The sequence below is a fragment of the Falco naumanni genome, chromosome 7 (assembly GCF_017639655.2).
Source record: "Falco naumanni isolate bFalNau1 chromosome 7, bFalNau1.pat, whole genome shotgun sequence".
Taxonomy (NCBI): domain Eukaryota; kingdom Metazoa; phylum Chordata; class Aves; order Falconiformes; family Falconidae; genus Falco; species Falco naumanni.
The window spans coordinates 70,680,276-70,706,486 of NC_054060.1; the positions used below are offsets into that span (position 1 = coordinate 70,680,276).

At 38.4% G+C, this 26,211-nt stretch overlaps 1 protein-coding gene across 5 annotated transcripts in view; it reads left to right on the forward strand.

Moving 5' to 3' along the window:
- Positions 1 to 26,211, forward strand: part of PHF21A (PHD finger protein 21A) — a 133,978-nt gene that overhangs the window by 20,616 nt on the left and 87,151 nt on the right. For 4 of the 5 annotated variants that reach the window (XM_040601647.1, XM_040601646.1, XM_040601649.1 and 1 more), the window contains 4 exons: positions 12,008 to 12,048; positions 16,105 to 16,240; positions 20,792 to 20,824; positions 22,968 to 23,033. In XM_040601647.1, coding sequence (XP_040457581.1) covers positions 16,187 to 16,240; positions 20,792 to 20,824; positions 22,968 to 23,033 — 153 coding nt within the window. In that variant the 5' untranslated portion in view covers positions 12,008 to 12,048; positions 16,105 to 16,186. Of the gene's footprint in view, positions 1 to 12,003; positions 12,049 to 16,104; positions 16,241 to 20,791; positions 20,825 to 22,967; positions 23,034 to 26,211 lie in introns of those variants that run through there. The other variant, XM_040601648.1, reaches the window with a different exon arrangement.

The window sequence follows — 26,211 nt, forward strand, 5'->3', positions numbered from 1 at the left end:
TTTGTGGGTGGTTTTGGTTTTTTTTTTTTTTTTGATGCAGTGTTCTGATATACATTTTGACCTCCAGAATGTTACCTCTTTTTGCTTGGCCTGTTGTGTTTCCCCAGTAGTTTTGTGTTAGTCTCATGAGACTGTTGCATCAACTACTTTACTCAAAAGATCATTCAGAGTAAAGCTATTAGGAAATGTGGTTTTTATCTCAGTGTTGTTCTATCTTGCCTGGATGAGAAAGTTCATGCTATATAGAGACAACGCTTTACTTCTTTTTTTTTTTTTTTTTTTTTTTTTTTCCTTCTCCAGAATCTGGGTGTTGCAAAGCTACGAGGTAGACTGGGAATCCTAAGAGCAGAAAAAGGCTGATTTAGATAAAGTAAAAGGCTTAAAGTAGTTGTCAGAATGGGATTAACCTGGCAGAGAAATCATGTTCTCTAGGAGAACACTTGAGGTACTCGGGCCACCACTTAATTGCACTTTTATTTAATAGCATTGTATGAAAATAAACAGGGGAGTAAGGAATTGGTGTTGAAAGAGAGAGAAATGTGTGACTATTGAACCAGTGCTGGACTTGTGTACCTGTTAGGAGAGTGGGGAAATGTGTTCACAGAGCCCCGCAGGGAGCCGGCGAGAGGAGGGCGTTTTCCCCGGTGGAGGTGTGCTGCGAAGCCGGGGATGCTGCCTGGCAGACCCAGTCCTGTTGCGTCGAAGGAACAAAAAGCAACAGCTGACGATGGCTCAGAACCTGCAGGGTAGCCGGTGTGGTAAAGAAGAAAAAAATCAGGGCCAAATCTCACACAGTAAATTGTGATTCCCTTGTCTTTTTAAATACATACACTACAGCTAAAGGAAGCGGAGGAGAGAAAGCTGATGCTGGAATGATCTGGTAGTTTCAATCCGAAGCGAAATGGGGAGCAGGGGGTGGGCTCCTGCGCCTCTGCAGCAGCGCTGCACGCAGACCTACCTGATTTAGGCCTGGTGACAGTTGCGTTGGAGGCCTGGGGAAGGCAGGCGGCTCAGCCGGCGTGGCTTCGTGGTGTGACGTGCTCGGGAGTGTGTACAGCCTGCATGCTAAACGCGAGTGGCTGCGTTTGACTTGCTTATAACAGTTCTAAGAATGTAATGAAATCCCTTCTCACTCACGCTTTTATTTTGGGATGGAGGGGGAGAGAAAGGAGGTTTCAATATTCCGTTTAGTTCAGAGTTTGAAACAAGCATGTTTTACCTAATTCTGTTTACTGCCTTTTTATTTAGACTGCTTGTAAATGTGTTGATGCCTTTAAGTGCTCTATCATAACTTACCAGTATACAAAAACCTGGAAACTCATGAAAACCCTAATGCTGTTTATTTTCTTGATTTAATCGATACTACAGAATACTGTACTTATTGTTAAAGGGCCTTCAGCTGGTCTTTTTTTTTTTTTTTTTTTGTGGGTGTCTGTGTGCAGGAATGCCAAAAGGAAAACATAGCATCATGAAATAATAGCTGGTGAAACAGAATGAGTTTGACTAAAAAGCAAATCAAATTAAAATGTAGAATGAGAATGTTTTTTAGAAAAAATTAGCAGGCTGTACTTGGAACAGATGTGGTACTTACTCAGGAGGAGAGGAAAATGTGATACCTTTCTGGTAGCAGCAGAGGGTCCCAGCCACCTTTTACAGGGTTCAAAGCACCTAACAGAATCAACAGAAGTCTTGAGACTTTTTTTTTTTTTTGCACAGAACTGCGTGAAATCAAATTCCTAATATTCTTTCTAGAAAAAAAATCACTTCTAGCAGGTGAGAAGCATTACCTTCTCCATCTTGTTTGTAAAATCTGAAGACAGATTAAGAAACAAAGAATTGTTCTTTGATAGTTTTGTCATATGAACATCTGTTCACTAACAAATAATTTTTATATTGTCCTCTGACAATTATTCAGAAGCCTGTGACATGTTAAAGCCAGTGATCTGTAGTGTTGTAAAGGCAAGAATTTATGTATAGCTTCTCATTTTGAGGTATCTTGCTTCCTGGCAAAAAAAAAGTTAAAATACAAGAATGTACGTTAGCAGCTAATTTTCAGGTTTATGCTGCTGTACTTTATATACATGAAATGGCTTATTTTTAATGCATGTGTTAAAAGAATTAAATTGAAGAGGCCAGTTTCTTGTAAGAACTGTGCCAGGCAGGAAGTGTGGACCAGTACTTGTTCCGGTATACTGGCATGAAAGTTGACCCACAGTACAGACTGATTTAATTTTAGTGTTTAAGATAGAAGTCTTAAATGATGATTTTTCTCCTTGACCTCTTTACACAGTCTGTTCCTGGACAGTACAGTAAACAAGTAAAGAACTGTTATCCCTTGTGCCATAATGAGGATAAGCAGAAAATAATAGCGATGTCTGTTCTGCCTGAGTAACAAGCACAACATACAGAATTCAGATGCCTGGCAAATGCGGATGCCTCTTTTTTTCCCCAGTTGTCCTGTAGGTCTTCCAGTCTCAAAATTAAAACAATGTGTCTACGTGACTGGATCACTGAAAACATAACTCATGAGCCAAACTTGTCACCAGGTGGGGAAAGTGAAAGATGATTCCATGCTGGTTGCTTTAGTTGAAAAGCAGCAAAGTGCTCAGCCTCTCGCCCGCTATAGCATTTGGAACCTGGAGGCTGCTGAAGGAAGGAAGGGAGGAAGGAGGGCTCCCTTCAGCTGCTGGCCCACTGCTTCTGCTGCTTAAGCCTGTGCTTGGTGCTCCACAGACCTATTTGTGAATCACTTCAACTTTCAGCAGTGTGACTGACACCCCCTCACCCACTGTTCCTCCCAGGAAGAGTGGGGACTGCTGGGAGGGTAGGACTGCGCAGCTGGAGGAGGACACAAAGGAGAGAGCCGTGGTCAGATAGATTAGCTGCCTGTGGGAGTGTTCCAGCTGCAGGCTAAATTAATGGAAGCGGAGAATCAGGAGGTAGACCTGTAAACTCTGAGCAGAATTGGGATTTACTTAAACCTCTTGATATACTGTTAGTCTAATCTTTTCTTGTGCGTGCTTGCAGAACCGTGATTCGGTTAGCAGGTTTCATGGACACGCTGGGAGAAGAGCTTTACTGGAAGTACAGCATCTGATTTTGAAAGGGCTTTATACATACACAACTATATAAAAGATTGCCCATTGTTATAAGGTGCCCTACCATATAATCACAGTTCATCTGCATTTTTAAATGCTTGCTTATTATTACATGTGTACCTAGCTTCTGTCTGATATCTGTGGGAAGGTTAACATCGGTAGAAGCTTGTGTAGCTAATCTCCATACATCTGTCACTGAAAATCTCCCCGTTGTTTCCTATGATTCTTAGCCTGTGATGCTTTAAACGAAAAGTCCTTGTCATTGCGGGACACTTCTGTCTCTTTTTTTTATTATTTTTTTATTTTTTATTGTAAATGCATTTTAAATTTCTTTGATCAACAGATTTTTATATTTTGGGTTTCTGTGTCTTAATTTTATAATGCATTGTGTAATTGAGTCTTTTTCCCATCTGTTGATTGCAAGTTACCCTTCATCAAAATATCTTTTACACGGTTTTATTCCCTTAACTGATGCTTCCTTTAAGTAGTTTTCACTATACTTTGTAAGCATGGAAATAGTGTACAGATTGTTTTTCCTTCTACCTTATAAATACTGAGTGTTTAATGGGACCCCTGCTGCTCTGAAATCTTTTCAGCAAAAAAAAAGTCCAGACTCTTGGGATTCTGTGTAAATGTCATCGGAAGTCTTCTGTCATGCAGAATGATTTTCTGGAATATATGTATTCACTTTAAATAAATTAGTTCAGATATTCATGTTGGATAGTCCCTTAAAAATCTGTATTCTTTCACCTCGGTGTTCTCAGTTGTGTAATAACAAAACTTTGCTCTTTGTTGAGATGGTAGATTTAAGAGAACTTTAATAGATTTGCAGTCACTCTGTGCTAACACTGAATCCGAAAACTTGTTTTTGCTTGCTGGTGCTGTTCTTAAGTGCTTGTATTTTGAACTAGCACTTTCACTGTTTCCTCTCTAAAGCCTGGAAGAATGTGCAACATACTCCGTTACTTTGAATTGTATATACTCCCTTTATCCCGCCTCCCCTTTCCAGGAGGAGAATTTTTCCCCTTATCTGCTGAGGATGGGGGGTGTGTGTGTGTGTGATTGGTTTGTTTTGTTTGATTTTATTCCTCATCTTCAGTGTATTGCTCTTAACTTTTTTTTCACTTGTTTGGCATTTCCCCCTGCTGGCAGATTGAGTCAATAGCACTGCTTTCTGCTCTGGAAATGGAAGGTCGTAGCTGCCCTTGAATGTCACTGTTTTGTGGTTGAGGCATTGGCTGCTGTTCTGACATCACCCCCACCCCCCCCTACCGCCGAAAGTCTCTGATAGATAGATGAAATTCAAACTAACAGTTTGTACAACCAGAGGATATGCATATACCTGAAGTTCTCCCCATTAGAAGTGCAATAGCACTTCCAGTGACAGTCAGAGGTACCTCTAGTTTTGCATTTCATGCCTGCAGTCTTGCAGCACTACCCAGATCATCTGCTTTTGTACTCTGGATGTCTTCCCAAAACTCTTAAGGCACTTCTGCCTCACTAACACATCGTTCCTGCAAGCCAGTTCTTTCCAAGATAAAGTGGATTGCTAGAAGGGGAAAACCAGTTTGGTACTCGATGTGAAATTTCTCCTCGTGTTTGAAAGAATAAACAAGAAATCAGACATCCCTCCATTCTTAATGGAATTTGAGTGGGGGAAGAAAAAATCCCAACCCAAACCAGGACTGGAGTAGAGTTTTCTTAATTTTTTTTCTTGTTCCTTGCATCTTCAGTTGTTAAATCAGTTACTGTGTGTGTTCTTTCTAGAAATTAGTCTTCTGTCCTCCTCGCAACTCCTTCTCCTCCATCTCCTTTTCCCCAAGTAGAGATCTGAAGTACAAAAAGGAAGGCAAAAACTTCTTAGTGACTGCAATGAGAAATTTACAACACACCTTAAGAACAGTAGAGGTTAATGAACCGAGTTTGCTAGGCATGTATTTAAAAAAAAAAAAAATCACCACAAAACACCACCCTCCAAATAACTTCCCTTTGAATTTCTTACAAATTTTGAGCCAAAGCAGTGGGCTAGTAGAGGTAGGAGAGGACAACTTCTGTTTTCTGTTGACCTTCCATCTTCTTTTTCCTTCCCAGCTATATGTATACATTGTAAATAAGCTGAAAATAATTAAAAAAGAAAAATTGCAGTTTTAAGACTTAACAGATTAACTGACTTCTTTGAAGTTTAACTGATAAACTTTGTTTTCTAAAAAAACCCACCAAAAACAACAACACCCCCCCCCAAAAAAAAAAAAAAAAAGTCCCAACAATCCAAGTTTCCAGCAATTTTGTGGAATGTGACAGAATGCAGCAAAAAATCTTAGGAATAAATGCCAGGCTCTGCCTTCCACTGAGTTGCATCTTTACATCACGTAAATCTTTTAATTTTTGCAAAAAATTGCCTAGCTCGCTGCTTCAAATATGAAATTTTGCTGTTGCACTCTTGGTAAATCGTAAACTCTACAGACTTTATTAGGACTTGGGGTTCCTCTTAGTATATGTGTAGATTGACAGTCCTTCTAAATAACAAAGTAATTCACTAAAATAAAAACTCAGGTCATCCGGTTTTTTACAGGAGTGGGAACTTGGCTTTGCTGCATACAAGGTGGTTTTGTGTTTGTTTAAAAACTGGTGAATGGTAACTCACTGAGCAAAGTGCAGCTTGGTGTTCTTGTTCACGTTTCTCTGTCTGCAGTACCAGAACTTTAGTATGCGACAGTGCTGTAAAACATTCCCCATACACTGTTTTCGAGGTACAGAAAGCAGAATTGTACTGGTGATAATTTCATGAATGTTAGAAGGGGTTAGATGGGGAACACATCAAGCCCTTGGTGTCAAGTCAGGAGGAACTTTTGCCAGGCTTAATAGTGGTCACAGGTTAGAGGCAGACTTTCGGTAACCTTCTAGTCTAGTTTTTATTAAAAAATAAATATGTTTCCCTGAATGCCATGTTTATCATATGAAAGGAAATATAAAATCAGGGAATTGAAACTGTTGTGGGTTAGTTTTGTTTTATTTTAAAGATGGCTTAAACAGTTAATCCTGGGTGAGTTAAATTATGCAACCCTTTTCCCTTTCAAGTGTAAGTGGCTTTAGGTCGGGCTGAAGAAATATACTAAGACTGTTCAAAGAGGAGGGGTTTGTGCATGAGTTAAAACTGCGAAGGCGCATACTTTCTGTCTGCTTAGGTGAGAGAGGTGATCCTGAGATATTTTTTTTAAAGCATACTTGTGCTAACTTTCCACTAGGCCAAATGTGGTTTTTCATTTTGCTGAAGAGTGTGATGCCAGGAAAGACTTAATTCAGGAAGAGCCACTAACGCCTGTCAGAGCTGTAGTCATAGGGCAAGCGCAGCTGAGAGGGTAATCTTCATCTGTTTACATGTGTTTGACTGCCATGGCAAGTTTTGATGGATGTTTTAAAAATCAGCTTGTGAAGTGGTTTTGCTTTTACAACAGGGATGGTCTCTTTAGCTGTAGTAAGTCTTTTAGCTCATTTTCTAAATGTTAAATATAGTACTGCGTCTGCAAAGAGGAATGATGATGTCACACGCTTCCATTTAAACTTAGTTTGATGGGTTTTTTAAGGCCTTGTAGAGAAGGTGAACCAATCTATCCCCAAATGAAACCTGCTTCTGCTGTCTTAAACTCCAGATTGTGTCTGTTTCATGGCTAATCACAGCAGCAGAAGGAATTCGGAGGCAGAACTGAAGCGTGTACTTTAAATCCTGTAAATTGTTTGCATGCATCAACAGAAGAGCCAGGGTCCTTGACCATTTTAGTGGCAAGTATCTACCGGTATTGTGTGAGGATAGGGAAGAGGAAGAGAGAGAAGTTGCAAAGGAGTTGTGCAGACCGACAGACTGGAAGGCATGGCTAGTATGCTTCAGTGCAGTCTCAGTTATCTTGGGCAGTCCTGTTGGTCCCTGTGCCACCTGCCTGGCACGTGTTACTGGGACTGACTGGGAGTTCTCCCAGCTGCAGCACAATGGCAAGATCGGGTTCCCTGCACTGGCACACGGGAGGCTTGCTTTTAATCATGGAAGTGACAGCACCAGCACTGCTAACGATGGTCATTGAAATGTGAGCCTTATAATAACGTAGTTGGAATAGCTTGTATAACCCACATACGGGCTGTGTTTGGTTTGTCTTTTTCTTGAGGCTGCCGAAATCCTGTCGGGTTAAAGAATATGAGTAGTTTAATTTGTGGCTTGAAAATCACAGTAAAGTAACTGTTACTGTATCTTCCAGGAAAGAAGTTGTCAGAGTGCTCTCTATATACAGCGTGCCTATCAAATACAGGAAGGAGAGCTATTGCTTTGAGGAGTTCACCTCTAAAGACAGATGTCCAGAGAAAACTGTTAATCCCTTCTGTGCGCCGTGTATGTTGCAGCCCCCTCCCCCCAAATTTTAAAATTGTTTTTTAATTAATGTTTTACCCTTATCATTGTCAAGTAGTGCTCTGAAATATGAAAGAATGTCAGGGTCACAGTTGCCTGTTCATGAACAATTAGTTCATTTTCATCCAAGTCCATCCTGGGCACTGAACAAGACTGAGGTCCTATTGGCAAAAAGTTAAAATTACATCATTAAATATTGTAATGTGATACGTACATATAAAGTTTCTGATTAAAGTTACATGGTCTAACAGTAGACATGTGCTAGCTTCTAGAGTTAGGAAAAATGCTAACAAAAAGTGGCTAACATGACTTTTCATTTCTGCCCTTTTTTCCACATGAGTCTCTGGTTACAGTAGCATACGCTTTATTATATAACTTAAAGGTAATAATAAATGTCTGATTCATGTGACCAAACATCTTAATATACAGATACTTTGCATTTAAATAGTCTTAAACCTTCAGGTGCTGTATGCTAAAATGTTTTTAATCGTCCCAAGGGGCTACAGAATGTTGAACAGGAGTTTTGTGTTTGAGGTCTTCGTTTTCATGACAGGCCTATGAAACGAGTGACTTTTCTCCTTCTTTACAAACTTCAAAAAAAAGTTGAAAGTTGATCTGCAGAATATGATTTCGGTAATGGTGGTTTGGTTTTTCCTTACATATGTTGTATAGAATTGTTGAAAAGATTAAGAGCCTTTTTTTTTTTTTTCCTGGGGGTGTGTGTTATATTACTTTAAATGTATGTATATGAAACTACCCTTTCTGTTAATACAGATTCTCAATAGTCAGTCTCACTAAGAAAAACAATTTCTAAAACTGTCTTTTTTGGTTAATGCTAATGTTAATTGGGTTTTGGTTTTAGTATATAGTAAATATAGGTAAGCATTGCTCAAACTTTTTCTTCTTGTATGTTTTGGGAAGAAAGCAGTGTTCTTAATAGAAAGCAGAGATGGATGTAGAAATATGACTTCCAGAGCTGGGGTTTTAAAACCCTGCAAATATTGCAGAATATCCTGTAAAAATCTGAGATTTAGCTGTGCAGATTCATACCTCAAAACAACTTCAGCATGTGTTTCTAGAGCCTTCAAAAGGCAGCCTCAGTAAAATGAGTAGCTGAGATTTTGTGGTATGCTTCTACTTGCTGAAGTTTTTAAGAAACCCTGCAAAATGCAAAACTCTTGAGACTACTGATATGAGTGCCTTAACTTCCTAATGTGTTTTGTAGTGAGAGAGGGGCAGTGTGAATTTGTGTATGTACTCTTGCTGTAAACAAGAAATAATCTCCATTCATCTACAGAGCGGGTTTTATCTGGTACCTTTTTCATTAATGCTGTTCTGGGTTGGTTCCCAGTAGCCACAAATGCAGAGAATTTTCAGGAACCAAAGCTATGGATTTAGTTGGTCATAACACTTTTATAGTAGAGAACAGTTTAAGAGCAATGGGAAACATAAGTCTAAGATGCTCGGAGTTACCAGTCTTGGATGTTCTTCATTTCTCTGTCTCAACTCCCTATCTAAGAAAACGTGCCTGATACAGGCACAAGTTTTTCTGTGACTCTCATTAATGTGCTGCTTATGAGGAAACCAGTTCTTTGTTTGTTGTAGAGCTTAAATGTTGAATTTTAAAAAGCATGCAAACTGAAAACTCAGAATGAAAAGAAATTATTCAACTGATGCTTCATTCTCTAAGCTTGTCTTCTCTGCTAAATGAGGCAGAGATGCCAATAAAAGTACTGTACTTGCATGAGTGCAGAATTAAAGTATTTTGTAGTTCCAAAGGCTTGACTTTCAAACATTAACCTGTTATAAACACTTAAGAAAAAAGCCTGTAGTAAATTATGTACAGAAGAGGATGTAAATGTATTTTCATTCCCTGCCTAGGTCCTCTCTAAGTGACTTCTCCAAGGCAACACAGCAAATCACTGACATAGTCACGATTAAACTCCTGGTTTTCCTAACTTTGTCCTCGGGAGCCCCTGCGTTCTCAGCCTGGGGTTGCAGCCCTTCAGAGTAGTTAAATGCAATCCGAGGGCTTGTAACTGTGCAGCTTTTTTCTGCACGGTTCAGCCTTGATGAAGCTAGGGTCCCACTATGGAGGTGAGTCTCTGCGTAGGGGGGGGAAAAAGGAAGGAAGGAACAGTTAATCATGCTGTTATTTTTAAGTACAGTTTTCTCTTCAGTTTATGTGTGCCCTTGTACTACAAGTAAATGGCATTTTTCCTTTAGAAATAAAAATCTTGCTCTCTTGTTCTAGGACTGTATTTGCAGATGTGCAGTACTAACAGTTTTTGTGAGCTTTTCGAAGTCAGTCATCTACAGCAGTGAGATTTTTTTTTTTTGTAATCATCTCTTATCAATAGTATGGAGATGTAGTTGTTTGTTGAAGACAGACTGTTAGTGCTTGCATGATGAAAGAGCTTCCTCTATAGTTTTTTGGACCAATTAACTGATTGATAGTGGGAGGCGGAGGTGACAATTAAGGCTTTAATACGGAAGAAGAAACAGCTAAAGTTTGAAAATCACACCCTTTTCAGTACCCTCAACAGGTGCCACTTCAGGTGTCTCTTCAGCACCCTCAACAATGAGGGTATTTCAAGTTCTGCAGCATCAAGAGCAAATGCACTTGGTTTGAATATAGCCTGAAAACAGTCCATACTCCCCAGTTCATAACCTGCCATGTTAACAGTTGGATATTATTTGAACTAACCTGAAATTACTCTAAAATCAATATAACAACTTTAACTTCTGTAGTATTTTGTTTAAAATGTATAATAAAATTTGAGATTAGGAAAGCAACAATCCTTAGTCACTGCCAGCAGTAGGCTTCCTGTTTTCTTTTCAGTTCTTGGTGTTTATCAGCAACCTGGCTCTGCTGGTGACTAAATGTAAACTACTCCACTGAGCAAGAGATGATAATCTGGAGTTCTGCTGCTGCATCTGTTTATAAGGCTGGGTGTCCTGTTTTGGCTGGGAGAGAGTTAATTTTCTGTTTGGTAGCCGGTACAATGCTGTGGGTTTGGATTTAGTATGGGAACAATGTTGATAACACACTGATGTTTTCAGTTGTTGCTGGGTAATGTTTATACTAAGTCAAGGACTTCTCAGTTTCTCAGGCCCTGCAAGTGAGAGGGCTGGAGGGGCACAAGAAATTGGGAGGGAGCACGGCCAGGACAGCTGACCTGAACCAGCCAAAGGGCTATTCCATACCATGGGATGTCATGCTATGTGTATGAACTGGGGGACTTGGCTGGGGCCTTGGGATCGCTGCTGGGGGACTGGCTGGGCATCAGTCAGCGAAGGGTGAGCAAATGCGTTGAGCATCACTTCTTGGTTTTTTTTTTTTTTCCATCTGTATGTTATTCCTCTCTTTTTCATTACAATTGCTATTATTATTATAGATTTCATTTTATTTCAATTATTGTTCTTATCTTAACCCACAAGCTTTACCTTTTTCCCTGATCCTCCTCCCCATCCCACCAGGGGAGCAGGGGGAGGGAGCGGCTGCATGGTGCTCAGTTGCTGGCTGGGGTTAAATCATGACACTGGGGCTTAATCTTCAGCTCTGCGAAGACTGTGTGTGGATGGAAACGTACCTGCAAAGATTTTGTTAGCTGTGGAGGTGAAGCTTAAAATATGCTGATATTCTAGTATTTTAGTAGGAAATTGGAGTATTTTTGAGGCTTTTTTTAGCATTAGGCAAAGTAATTGAGCAAATGAGTTATCATTTATGTTTTAGCTTATCTTTTTAGGACTCTGACTCACGAGTTTTTTATGATTCATACGAGCATGATTTAAGAGGTACTACCTTGCTCCGCCGGTAAATGTTGTTCTTCCCATGACACAGGCAGTGTAATGGGCAGTCTTCCTGGCCTCCACAGTTCATGACCTAGCATATTAGCTTAAACTGCCATTGATTTCAGTTTACATTAGTACTCTGGGATTTGAGCTCTAGTGACTGTGCTGACACACCACCTGCTCTACCATCTTTGTTGTGTTGGTGTAACCTCTAGCAGAGGTGGTGGGCAAATGTCTGCGGTGGGTAACCTTGTCATATTTAGCTGTGGCAACTGACAGGGCTTGTGACTTAGATGTTAATAAATGTGATGGAGAGGAGGTATTACTCCCAGGGGAGGGGGACACAGGCCTTGCACAGAACTATAAAAGCTTGTACCTGTAATCTCTTCTTCCCCTAGTGACAGTAATAGTTTGCATTTTAATCCAGATTAGAATTGTAGGTCTCCTTGGCTTTCCCTGCCATGTCAAACAGATTTTCTTTCCACGTGGTATTTTATAGTTAACATCAGCAATTTAAAAAAAAAAATGCCAAAAACAAACCCAAAAACCCCTCCAAAAACTCCAAACAAAAAACCCTTCCCCACAACCTGAATGACTCCTCTTCCCACCTTTCCAAACCTTTAATTTTTTTTTCTTTGTTTCAAACTATATTAAGCTGTTTGTAACGATGGGTTTTTTTTGTTGTGTTTTTTTTTTTTTTTACGTTTTTCTTTTGTAGGAGGGGGTAGAGAGCTGAAGGGAGTAACTTTCTCAAAACCGGTAAGTACTACTTCTCAAGGCTAAGATGGTTTACCTAAGAATAGATGATAAGAAGACCTGGCATCCATTCCTGGAAAAGTTTGATGTTTACTGAAACTGAAATCCTATCTATTCTTATATTCAGGAATTAAATCCTAAAAAGTAAATGTTACTGATGGGAGCCCCAGTCCTATAAATAAAACCACTGTAGGGCTGAGATTTAGACCCAAGGGTCTGTAATTACAGTGGACGTTTAAATTCATGTGCTCAAAAATAATAAAGTTAAAATTTTTTCTGTGTAATGTGAAAAACAAATTTATTTGAAGGAATTCTGTCTAGAATTCCAAGTTATTCAGAGTCCTTTCATAAACACAGAAGGTATTCATGGCTTTTGTGTGGGTCCTACCTTTGTTTCTTACATATATATACTTTGACAGCTGTGTTTCTAGTGCAGTTTCCAAAATAGGTGTAGTTTAAATAGCATTGTGATACTTTAGAGGTTCTGATGTGGATTATATTTAATTGAGATAATAATAGAGAAGTGCTAATGCACTTATGTGATTATTGTAGAGTTTAAGGTTTCATTCAGTCTCTGAATATTTATATAGTGTATAAACATCTACCTTAGCTGCGGTGCATTGGGGTACTTATGTGAGCATGAAATTTGAAGTCTCGAAGCAACCACATAAGAAATAAGGGATTATTTATAACAAATGCGTGCCAGCAAGAAATTGAATGGAGGACTGCTGCTTCCAATAGTTGAAATCAATCCAAGGAATGGTAAATTTACCTCTTGCTCACAGTGTTCTTTCTGGCTGAGGCTTGGAAGTATGTCTGGATGTATGAGAGATACATGTACTCCACAATCCTTTGCTTTCCTTTTGGAAATCACTGATTCTAGCGTTGAACAAGGCATTTGCATGTTTTCCTTTAAAAACTAATGGGATGAAGGATGTTTGCAAACCAACCCATCCATGCAATTTCAATCATCTACAAGCTTTTTAATTAAAGTAATTCCACTGTCATAAGAGTAGAGTGGAAAATACAGTATGTTTTATGATTAATCCAGGGATGGATGGCTTTATACATCTTCCGGTGTGGCATTCCAGGTAGTTCATAATGCCACTAGACTTAAGTTTTAAACTCTTCTCTTGAAGTTCAGTCTAAAAGGATAAAAGTTCAAAAATACTGAAGATGTTTGCATTCATAAAATGTGTGAGACCACTTGCTTATGTAGTTCTGTACCTGCTTTCAAAGCAAAGTTTCTCTTTCCTCACATATCACACTCTTAGTTTTTGAAGAGGAGTTTTTTTCCTATGTTTAAAATGTGCTTCAGTGTGACTTTGCTGGCAGAAGGTAACGGGGTAAATGATACTGCAAAGAGAGTTGCTCTGAGGCTATAATGGGAATGCTGGAGGAAGGGAAGTAGGAAGGAGGAGTCAAGTCAAGAGTTAGAAAACATACCAACACCCCCGACCCCACCCCCCAAAAAAACCAACAGGAAAACAAGGGGGGACAGGAACAATGACGACAAAAAAGAAGAAATGTCAAAAGTTTGTCAGTCTTTCACTTTTTCTTGGAAGCTTCAGTCTTATGAATTTAAATTAATTTTTCAGGATGTTATACTATGGCACCTATTTCAAATTTATATACGCTGAAGGAATAAATTTTAACACATCTTAAGATCTGCTATCTTTTTAAATTACAATGAAAGAAAAATGTGAAATTGTAACAAATATTTTGGAATGGAATTGAATGATCGGTATGTTACCAGAATTGTTTTGGGTTTTTTTTACTTGTCAAAATATATATTCATCAATTTGACAGTGAATTACATTTGTTCATGTCTACACTCCTGTAAACATGGCTAAGCTGAGTAACCACTTCTGCAAAGCACTATCACTTTTTTTCTTACATGTCTTCAAATTAATTTTGAAAAATCTTTCTAGCTGTTCAAGGCATCTATAAAACTGGGTTGGAGTAGTTTTTATGAACCATCAATACTACAATTTCTATCTGTCAAATTAAGTTGTGCATTAATAGTAGTCACTCAATCTTTGGTTTTTGTTGTTTTGTTTTTGTTTTGTTTTTAACAGAAGTACCTGTGTCATTTTTCCCATGAACTAGTACAGGTCTATAGTTGCATGTATTAAAATTATGGATGTTGTTTGCATTCTCAGTTGAGATAACACTCTCATCTGCTGCTTTGCACTTTAAAGTTACTGTGCAGTTACAGAACTATACTAGCTATTCATCACGAGTGCCTTCCCATTCATTGGAAGAAACGGTGGCCATATCTGCCTGTATCTTTACCCCAAAATTGAATTTCCAAGGCTTATGAAAGATTTTATTTTTGCCTCTGTGGTGGGTTCCAGTTTTCATTAGACAGTCTCCCCCATGGTTTTCTGAAGCATGGTTTCTTTTGAAACTGCAATGGTAGGGACTTAATGCAGGCTATAGTTGTTCTTGTCAGTGAGTGGAAGTAATAATCCGGGATTCTGTTTTCTCATTACTGTTTGTGGTAATAGAACAGGGAACTATATGTAATTTCCATGTATCCCTTGATACAAATTACAATTTTATAGAGAGTAGTGCTGCAAAGGCAGCTGTTTTCGTTTATCTGTGTCACATGTGGGAGAGGCCCTTGCAGAAGGTCATTGCATTCGTCGACTAGAAAGTCTGATCAGGCCTTTGTTATTTAAATAAGTAACTTTAAGCTAACAGCAGACAGCACTGACAAAGGATGACTGAATATAATGCTTTTTAAAACCCCTTTCTAGCCCTCTCTTTTTGTAACATCTTTCTGTTTGGAAAGAGAAACAATTACTTTAAATAAACAAAACATCACCACCACCACCGTTTTTGTTTTCAGGAGTTCACAAACTTGTCCAGCACTTCAGTTTACTTTAGTGAGACAATGTTAAAATAAATGTCTCTAACTTAAGAGAATTACTGTATTTTTACAGCCTACATGTCTAATTAAAACTGTCACTGTCCTCTTGAAAACAATCAAGACCCATTACCAAGGCCTCTGAGTTGGCTACAATACCTGTGCAATAATTGTGAGGATTTTTCGAAAAAATAAAAAAAATAGGAGCTATTTTAACACTCCAGCAATTCTTTAATGTGTGATGTCTGGATGGAGAAGTGACTGGAGAGATTGCTATATAATGTTTTCTGATGGCTTTTATGTGTATGTATTTATAGATGTATTTACACAGGTTTCATTGTGATTGAGCATATGGGATACAGACAGGAATCTTAATCCTGTTTCAGAAGCTGATACTTTTAACGTATTTCTGAACAAAAATCTCTTTTCTGACTTTCACGGGTTTTAGAAGTATGACTGATAATGCTTTGCTATGTCAGAGGTTGGGAGATTAATTTGTTTGTAGTACAAGTGAATATGGTAAACTCATACTCGTGTTCTACAAGTAGAATTCCAGGATTAAAAGGATTTTAAAATTAATGGTTTTGAAAACATCTTGTGCTGCTTTATATCAATCTTGTGTTCCTTCAAAATAGGTTTCAACTGAAATGACTAACTCAGCACAAACTTTAGGCAGTGGCTTATTAATATATTAATGTCGCTCTGTCAAATTGCATGCAGGCCATCTCATCTGAGAACAGCTCTATAGTATCATGGAAGTATGTTAATGCAGTACATTCTGTTTAACAATTTATTGCTGTTTGGGTTGCAGAATTTTAGTCACCAGAATACTTTCTCATCTACACAGATTTTTAAAATGTTCTCGGTAGTTAAATTTTGCTAATTCAATATGCAACTGCAATAGGATATTGGTAGGAAATAGCTGCCTGCAAACTAAGATAAGGGACAAGTATGTCAACTTTGGGATATGTGGGAAGTAACAAATTTGGCTAAATGACTCTAAGGCGGCAGGCATTTTGTACAGTCTGTAGAATTTCTTGTGTTGGAAAGATTGTTTGTGTTTAGGCGAGAAAGCTGCAGTTGAATATAGTTCACTACTGAATTCCTGTTCTGTTATAATCTCCTTTTTTTTTTCAAATTGACTTTTCTCCCTCACTAACCAAAAGAAAACCTTTATTTTTCTATAGTACTGGTGTTAAAGAGGAAACCAGAAACTCAAGGCACTGGAATCAGCAAAGACACTTCTAGAGAAAGTGGAGAAGGTAGAGAATGGAGCTGCAGACTCTACAGGAGGCTCTGAAAGTGGAAATTCAGGTTCACCAGGTAATTTGTATTTTCTTGCTTTATATGTTCAAGTAATAGCAGCATTGATAGTATTACTACTACTGGTAACATTAAGTAATAGCACTACAACTGTAGTAATAATTGTTTTATAAGCTTGAAACTGCTTTATAATTTTATACTCTGCATTTTGACCCCACCACCTGTTGTTTTTTAGCAAATGTGAAAAATCTACATATCAGGCTGTGGGTGGGGATATTTTTTTATTGTAGCAGTGATAAACGTTCTGAAAACTCTATTCAGCAACTTCTGTCTGGAAGGTTTTTCTAATGTTCTGAAGCCAACTTCAGTATTCAGTTGGCAATGGAAGAATATGGTGGAGAAATTTTCAAGTGAAATATACCTAGGGCTGCATAGTCTCATCTGGTGCTTCTCTTCTGCAATGTTTCCTGCTTTAGTACTTTCTAAACTTGTAACTGTATAGTTGTAGTGCTCGGGCTCAGAAATTTTTAGATGTTGGGTCTTTTTACTGGTAGCCCATCCAGTATATGGCAGTTTGCCATTCTGTTACAAGACAAATAAGAAATATCAAAAATAATAATAAAACGTAATCTAGCAAATGAAAGAGAACATATGCATATTAATTCTTGGAACAAAATTGTTACAGCCATAAACAGAGTAGCTGCCAACTTGAAATGTTAAATTTATCAATGAGACCTTTTCTAAAGACAGTTCTCCAAGTATTTCTGTTGGATATCGGAAACTCACAACTGTTGCACAGTAGACAGAAGAAATATGTGATAGGTTACATTGATCAGTGTAACCCATCGTAAGAAATTTGGAAAATGTTTCCAAATGTACCTGGTGACTTGTCTAAACAAGTGTTCTAGTTGACTCGCTCATCATTGCAGCAACTACTGAACATAGTGCAAGAACTTGAATGGGTGGATTAGTAAAATTTTGTTTTAACAAAAAACAACTTTCAGCTAGGGAGAAAAACTTGAAAAAGCTAAAGATCAATTTCCAGAATTATGGAGAAGTATTTTATACTCCTCAAAAACTCCAAGGCCCTTGCATTCAAAACTGCAAAGAAGTTTTGTTATGGGTGTAAGGAAATTCAGAAATTACCCATGGCATTTTGCTGCAGGCATTAAAATGCTTAAGGCTAGTAAGTATTTTTTTTCCAATTATTATCTGCTGTATGGTATCAGAACGCTAGCCACGCTTGTGTTTCCATAACGGCATTTACCTCTTGTGTGTATCTGCATTCCCCTTTATGCCTAAGCTAACCAAAAATTTTATGACTGTGAATTTCAAATAATCTTTAGCATCTGTTCATAATGATGATAATGAACAGCGATGAAGACTGGAAAATGTCCAAAAAGACTTTTTTTTTTTTTAACAACTTCAAGGGTTTTTGGCCCCATTTGCCTTGGCTGTGCCCAGTCATCACTAAAAGTGAGCTCTGCACTGAAATCAGCTTTAATTAAATTTAGTTTTAGTTGGTGAAACTAGACAAGCAGACAATATCTGAAGGTTTCGTTGTTTTTTTTTTCTCAAGAGCCTGAATTATGGGAATATACAGTATAAGAACAAGTCTAAATGTTTACAGTGGAAAATAACACTTGCGGCAACATGGTGGGTGCTTCAGTAAACTTTTCTTGAACTGCGTGCAAGTGGATACTGCTGTGCTTGTCAAATGCCCACTGGAAAAAATGAAACTGGTTTTGGTACAAGAAGAAATCTTCAAATGAAATGCTTTGAACTGTATTGTGTATCTTTGAATTTTATAACTTAGAGATATAAATATATATCCCTTCTTTTGACAGTGCTCAGGGTTTGTAGAGAATTCCTGCTTGTCATGTTTTACTGATCTAATATTTATTTTTCTGAGGACTCTCAGAAAAAGCTTGCCAGCACTCTCACAGTTGCTGTTTGTTGTCCCCTTGTAAGTGGTGGGCAGGTGTCTATGATGTACAGAGTTCAGCTGTGCCCTGTGAGTAAGGTCTCCCCAGCTTCCTGATGCAGCGTGTCACCTGGGGCTGCTCGTACAGCTGTCAAAAGTGACGCTCAGTATGACTGTATTTTTGTTCATAGAATAGCTCCTTGTTTCCTGCCTATTCCAATTCACCTCCAGAACTCTGTCTGAAGCTTTGATGATGATGCTTTGGCAACGTGTGTCTTAAACTACCAGTAAAGACCCAGAGGAGGTGTTTAGTTTAGAAAAAGCTACATTTCTTGTTTTGTTTCGATGATCAAAGAATACTCCATAAATGAAGTCTGACCAGGTCACTTGCTATATCAGAGTACAACTTCAATATTCTACTATTTTCCATGTCAAAGCTATACATGTCCTGAGAAGAGATGCATCAAATCTAAATAGCTTATTCTGCGACTGTGTTGACTTAATTAAGGTTATTTTGAAACAGTCTGCTCTTCATAGTTTTGATCACAAGAGGTGTTGAAGTTATATTTAGCTGTCCTCACAGAAGGGTTGGGTTTCATGGATGACTTCTTAAGCTGATGTATGGAAAGAACCTAAAACATCCTTTTCCCTCTCTTATTTCATAGTGAAAAGATCAGTAGGTTTTAAGAATCTTAAATTTAGCTTGCATTTAGGATCAGTGCAAAGGAACTTTTTTCCCTGATGATTGGATGACACAGTATTGTGTGATCCATAAATTTAGCAATGCTTCATGAACAGTTTACAGTCACTGACTGTATTGTCTTATGACTGAGTCTGTACGAGCACCTTGTAGAAAAACTAACAGATTTGTGTCTTGTCAAACTGAGGCAGAAAGCACAGAGGAAAAATAAGCTAAGCATGTTAGCAAAAGGCTAATATGGTACCTTAGCTCTTGTGACACCGAATGGCAGCCTGACGAAACAATAATGCTCAGCGTAGGTAAACGCCAAGTGATGCGCTTTGGGAAAACAGTCCCGGTTTTACATCGGCAGTAGCAGGCTGTGAATGAGCTGTTGGCACTGCGGAAATCCTTGCAGTATGGAGTACTGCTGCATGCAGTTTTAAACTTTGTTTCCAGGTGATAAAAACTAACTAGAACAGTAAAGGGAAGAGTGCTAAGAGCGAACAAAACAATGGAATGATTTGTGCGTGGAGGAGGCTTTCAGTCTGAAGAAGCAATGACTGATGGAGGAATGCGGTGTGGTAAAAATGTTGGAAGAAGATAAATGAGAGACAGTCATAGAGTATCTCAAGTTGGAAGGCACCTCTAAGGATTGTTGAGTCCAACTTCCTCTTGACTTAAGACTGGTTTTCCATTATCTTATTTGCCCCTCTCGCTTGTATTATCAGGAGACAGATTCAAAAGCGAAAGGAAGACTTTTTGCATGAGTCCTGTAGTTTAACTTTGGAACTTACTGCCACAGAATCCTGAGTGTTTTCCTGAGTTCAAAAAGTAATTAAGGCGGATTAATGGAAGAAGAGCATGTTACTAGCTATTAAACCCAAGACATAGTCTTTGAAGACATTAGAGATGTAAATCTCTGAAAGATGAGTGCTAACACGCTATGCTTGTCCTGCACAGACGTCATGCTGATGTCTCTGCTGTTGGCTAGTACTAGAAAGTGCAGCGGGTAGGTCTGTTGTCTGATGCAGAATTATATTGGTTATGCCTTTTTTTTTATTAATACCTTTTTTATGACGTGAAATGAAATGACTTTTAAAGAGAACTAGTTAACAAAGTCTGAGTTCTGAACAGTATCAGCGTAGGTGGAATGAAATGTGGTTTTCTTGCTTGTTTTGTCCTTCTATTTCTCACTCCTTTTCCTGATTCTGATGAGCAAATACGGAAGAAAGTACAGACTTTACATTGTTCTTTGCATGTGTGGAAGGGACACGACAATGTGGTGAATAAGCATGGCTGTCACCAAAAAAGAAATCAGGAATTCTTGGTTTACATTGTGGACTCTGCTTTTCTTTGGTGACAGCCTGGTAACTTTTTCCTCGCTTAGCAATAGACAGCATTCTCCTACAGCTGCCTGAAGGAAGCGAAGGAGGAAGAATAGTGAATGGTAACCATCTGTCTGTTTTCCCTTGGATGTGCAGGGCATCTCTTCTACAATAATCTCAATCTCTCTCTGAGGGAGAAAAGTGGCAAAGATACTTCTGAACATGGGTCCTGCATGTGCTACCAGCCAAGCCAGCACACAGGCGGACCCTCAGTACTTGAAACATTCTGCTCTTGAATATACAAACAGCTTTTGTGCCTGCAGTGGTTATCTGTGATTTGTGCTTCTTGTGACTGCAAGCAAAAAAGGCAGCAGTTCTAGAGGAGATACAGCTATTAGATTATTTTACCCAGCTGGCTTAAATTGTCCTTAAAAGGCATCACTTGTTGCAAGAGCTGTTTAGAAGGAGCAAAAATGGTGGCTTAGTGGGGGAGTTTTGTTACATTAGTAAGAATGGGTTTTGAAATTATATAATACTGGATTCCAGGCCTTGCTGTTAGATGCTGTAAAATTAATATTTTGCTTTTGTAAAAGTTCTTAAAAAATGTTGAATTTTAAATTGTTCAACAAGATCCGTAATGAAAATCCTCATTGTATTGTTGCATCTTTCTTTCTTTCTAGAAACTGGTTGCCCAAATGAAGCAAGACCCACAGGTAACTGCTTATTTTTGTATTGCATTATTTACCTTTAAAAATACAGGAAATAACAGTGCATGAAGCTTGAGCATTTCAGATATTTCTTGATTGTGTTCTTCCTTGCTAACATGGTATTTAGAAGAAAGCTGTTATGAACAAATCTTTAATCAATGACTGTTGGAGAGTTAAAACAAAACCAAAACTTTTGCCTTTATATGGAGCCTTTTGCCTCATATTCCTAATAGTTTAAATCAAGCGACTTGCAGGCTATGGTGCAGTTCAAACATGTTAAGTTTCTGATTCTATTGGAAGCTGCTTTCCATAAAACCTGCCGTTACTAGAATTTGCTTTTTTCTTTTTTTGAGTATCAGAAGGTTCACAGTTGTACAAGAAGAGATAGGATATTCTGTCCGAGAAATTTTGTCCAAATAAAGAACATAGCTTAAAGCTTTGTTCAGATTGCCAGTCTTAGGTATCCAACTTCAGCACTGTAGTGCCCAAAGAGAGGGGCCATGGCCTTGGGATGTTCCATAGCTCCTGAAGCTGGGTAACTGGACTGCTTGCACAGACGGCCGAAGTCATCCCTTTCCCAGTGACTGTGTCAGGAGACTGGGTTACCTCGTGTGGCAATGAAGCACTCCAGTGTGCTGAATGGAGAGTTCCACGGACTTCTCTAATCGGTCTCAAATGTTGAGTAGAGGGATAAAGGCAGCTCACTTGAGGCTTGCTATTAAATGCTTTCATCCCCATACAATGCTAATTTAATATTTAGCCCCGTAATTTTCTGAGCTCAGTGGAGTGGGAGGACAGCTCTTTGTAACAGTCAAGTAGACCCCTGATGGGGAGGGATGAGCAGGAAGTAGGGTGGTATTGGAAAATCTGCTTTCCAGAACTTCCTTATTATGACGGGATTTGGGTAAGGTCTGCTACTCTTGCTTGCTGGGCAGGCCGGCCTGCTAACGATTAGCCTGCCGAGCAGTTTGCTTTCAGTTCAGATCTGCTGAAAGCCAGGTCATCCTGCAAGCAGCCATGCAAAGTTCCTGAAGCCAGGAAGAGTAAATCTGGTCTCTGCTTCCGGTGCTCTTAATGCATTTTTATCCAAGATTATTAAGTGGAGCCTAGAAGAAGGGAGGATGACTGGTCAGTATCTGGTTTTGCTACAGTTGTGTGTATATTGGAGAAGACTATCTACAAGCTGAGATTGTAATCCAATTCAAAATTCTTTGGAGGAATATAAAAATAGGGAAGTTGTCCTGAGCATGAAGTTCCTATAGCAATATTAGTCCCACATTTTAATAATTCTGTGTAGCACAGCAAACTTGTGTAATCTAGTGTAGAGTTTACAACATAAATGAGAGTGGAAAAAGAGAAAAATGCAGGGAAGCTCACTTACCTGTCATGCTTCTGTAGAGCTTCACAGGCTCTAAACTGAGGACAGATACTTTTTTTTAAAATTATTTTTAGTAGGAAAGAAATAACCCTGGTAAAATATTTTCTGACCACATCTTTATAGTGATGCTCCTGGCTTTCAAACGTTAAACTTAAAGTGCTATTATAAGCAAAGTACAGATACGAATGGTGTGCTAAGGCAAATGTCATTCTCTTAAATAGTCTAAGGAATAATCATACATGGAAGTGAAGGTTTAGCTATGTTTGCCTTCATTTGACATGTGTGTCAATTAAGATTTAAGAGATATGTTTGATGGTGCTCTACAGAGTCAAATGTATGATAATTTCTTTGCATAAATACCATAGGTAAGAATGCTTTAGGTAGCATCCTGTACCATACTGTTGTATACAATGTGATGCTACTGTATTACATATTAACAAACATTTCTCATTTAATTTGTAAGCTTGATGAAATGTACAAATATGCTTTCTAATGTGGTAAGCACTAATGGATGTTTTAATGAAATCTTCGTTCCAAACTGGGTTGTCTCTCTTGAGTGCTAGAAGGGTCCTCTGGTGATTGTCGCACTCAGTGCCTGGAGTAAGGCTTTGTTGAGCCTCTTGAATTTTATTGGCTGTACATCCAGAGGTGCTGTATTTGTAGTAAACTATGCAAAAAAAAACAACAACAACAAAAAAACCACCTTCCTGCTACTACTCTGTGTTAACAAATGGAATATCTTTCTCACAGATATTTTTTCTTTCTAATCAGAACGCTGATTTGAAGAAACAGCTTCATGAACTTCAAGCCAAAATCACAGCTCTGAGTGAGAAACAGGTAGGGAAACAGAGATGTATTTTTAACACCCTGTTCTAAATATGACACTTTTCCCAGCTTCCAAGAGAGCTGCTAAATTTTTAAATGCAAAAATAAGTGTGGGCAAGCAGACACTTCTGATTTTTACTTGATTTCTCAACAAAAGGTAGGGTAAGTTATTGCAAGTCTATCAAACAAGGAACTAGGGTAATCAGTGGAAGCTATAGCAATTTTTCTTGTGTTGAAACTAATGTTTTATATTAAGGGAGCTGGGAAAATGAATGAATTTTGTTACTTCCTTTATTATGATCTTGAAACTTATTCTAAATCAGACCGTTCTGGTTTAGGCAATCTTAGCTGGTCCACCCTGTTGTGTCTGGATGAGTATGCTGGAATTTTTCTCTGTGTCTAGACCAGTTAAATTCATGTCAGTTATGGGAACCTAATAGACAATTCGGAAATCAGGTGTGTGGTTTTTTTACCACGTTAAATTATACTACAATTGTCTTATGTTTTCCATTTGATACAAATTCTCTGTGGCAGGTCTAAAGTATTGAGTAATAATTACAACTGAATGCTTCACAGAAAGATTGCAGAACTTGAAGATGTATCTTGTGGGTGACTAGAAGGAAAAAAAGAGATCTACAAAACTTGTTCTCACTTATGTTTGATGTTTTGTTGGGGTTTTTTACAATACACAGAGAAAACCCTCATAACACAGCCTCCCCAAAATCTAAACTGACTTAAGCGGTCCCTTAATTGTATTGCTGCTGTGTCAATAACAGAAGCAAATTAGGTGAATAGATAACATCTTTATAGAGGGGGAAACATTTTAGAATGTGTGCATAGGTAAGAATATAGCTACGTATCAGTGTCACATCTAGATATGTGCATTCACCTGTTACTACCTGCATGTGTTCTGTTTTGAGAATTACCTTCCCTGAGGAACTGGGGAGACAGATTAACATTTATCTAGAAATTTTGTTTACTAAAAAATTATAGTGTGTTTTAGTAGTGGAACAGTGAGTCTAGAAAGGAACACGTAAGGACAATAAAGAAAATGATTTTCTTAATGAGAAGACTAATTCAACAAAAACTGAGGTTTTGCTGATGTGATGGCATGCCTCTCTTAAAGATGATTTATTCTCTAAAACCAGCATGAGCCTCTGCATGTGGCTGTGTCTCACAGCAAGCAGCTTCAGAATTCTCTGGTAAACTCTGGAGGCTCATGGTAATTTCAAAATTAGCTTGCCTTGATGCCACGAAGCAAGTCGTGTTGGCTATCAGTTCACATGATCAGCAGGGACAAGCAGTGAGATAGTGAGTGGAAGGTAAGAAGTCAGTAAGTTTATGTTAATGTAGCATTTAAACATGGACCCTAACTCTTTAAAGTTATGTTAGAGTGGTCTATACTAACATGTATTTTAAATTGCCCATCACCAGAAATGCAGCTGTGTCTGTTCTGCTGAAAATTACAGCTTGGAGTACTAAAGTGCACTTGTCCATGGGATGAACGTGGGCTAAATTCCAAAAGACACTGAAAAGTAACTTTCTGACTTAATTTCTACCACACAGCGAATACAGTCAATGTGAAGCCACAGTCTAGTTTCCTTTGTATTTTTATGGTTTTGATTCAAAAGAATAGTGAACTTCTCTATGATTGTTAAATTTTAAATATTTTCTTGTATCTACCACTGGACCACAGAGCTGCCAGTGTCCCAGGTGATAGTGTTCCTAAAGTAGTATGGCTGTTAAAAATGCAATGGTCATGGCAAATGTGAATTCTAGAAAAAAACCCCCACAACTTTCCAGTGCAAAGAAATGCTCTCTGCTTATTTGTAGGAATCTGTCGTATAAACGTGTGTGGCTTAGCAATGCAGAGTTGAGCAGCATCTTGGAGACTACATCAAAGCCTTCCCCTCCCCTCCCACCCCCCTACCCCCGCTCTCACTTTCATTTCTCTTCAGAAGAAATAATTATTATCAATTGTTTTATGGGGAGAATTTTATCCAGCAACTGAATTTTCACACCGCATGGAGAAATGTGCGGTTTGGCATAGTAAATAAACACTTTACATCGTACAATGTATTTTTTGAGGAGTGTAACGTGTTATCTGTACTCTTGTTTAGAGCCAAGTAAGTAGTCTTGATGTCTGATGTCCCGTGAACAAACTCTGAGGTCCTAACTCTACTGTGGACAGTTATGGGAGGCATAATTGTCACTGTTTGATAAGCTTTTAATGAAGTGTAAAAAAACTGAGGTTCCAGCCTGTGTGTGGTCTCTACTTGAAGACAGCAGTGTGGAGCTGAGACCCTGGTGTTGAGAGGCACAATACTGAAATATTTCTGGCTTCTGAAATATTATGTCGGTCTAATGCACCCTTTTTCTTTGCTTTCTTATTTAATGAAGTTGCATGAAGGCTTGTGCAAGCACCAAGGCAGTGGTAGGTTAGTTAAAAGCTTTTAATTGCTTTAGGACTCCTCTCCATTTCTGAAGCATTGTGAGAGTAGTCACTGCAGTGACTCTTAGTGGTTTAGGTTTCGTGCAGAGAATTAATGGTGACAGCTCTGTTCAGAAGTTTGTGAAATTGAAGAGATCTGGGAAAGTACGAAAGAAAGCAAGTAGGCTGTGCAGCGTGTAGGCTTAAACCTAAAGAAACTTGTTAGCTGATGCAGGGCTAAGCTGTTACAGCATAAGGTATGTCATGTATTCATATGTTTTTTGAAAATGTAGAAGAGGTGAAAATAAATACTTTGTTTCACCTGGGAGATGATCGAGTGATGTATACTGATGGTGTTATCATATGGAAAAAAAAAACTTTAAAAAGGGAAAAAAACATACTTAAAGATAAGTTGCGTTTAAAGGGCAGTAAAGGCGAATCCTTCAGACTATAATTTTCCTCTGCTAGTCTCTTTATTACCATGGAGTTCTAAACTCTGCTTACCTTATTTTTCTAATCAGGGGACAATAAAATTAATTAGGTTTGTCTTGTTCCTCAGCTATACATGTGAGCGTGGCTGTTGGAAACCCTGAACACATTGGTTTAAAACTGGTTTTCACTTACTTCCCCTACCCCTCTCTTCAATAAAGAGAAGTTGTGTAACATCTTGCAAAACATTTTTAATTGACAGATCTAAGCTTGGGTTGTAAATATGAGTTCTGTTGCTGTGTAGCGCTGTGTTTTGTTATTTTCACATCT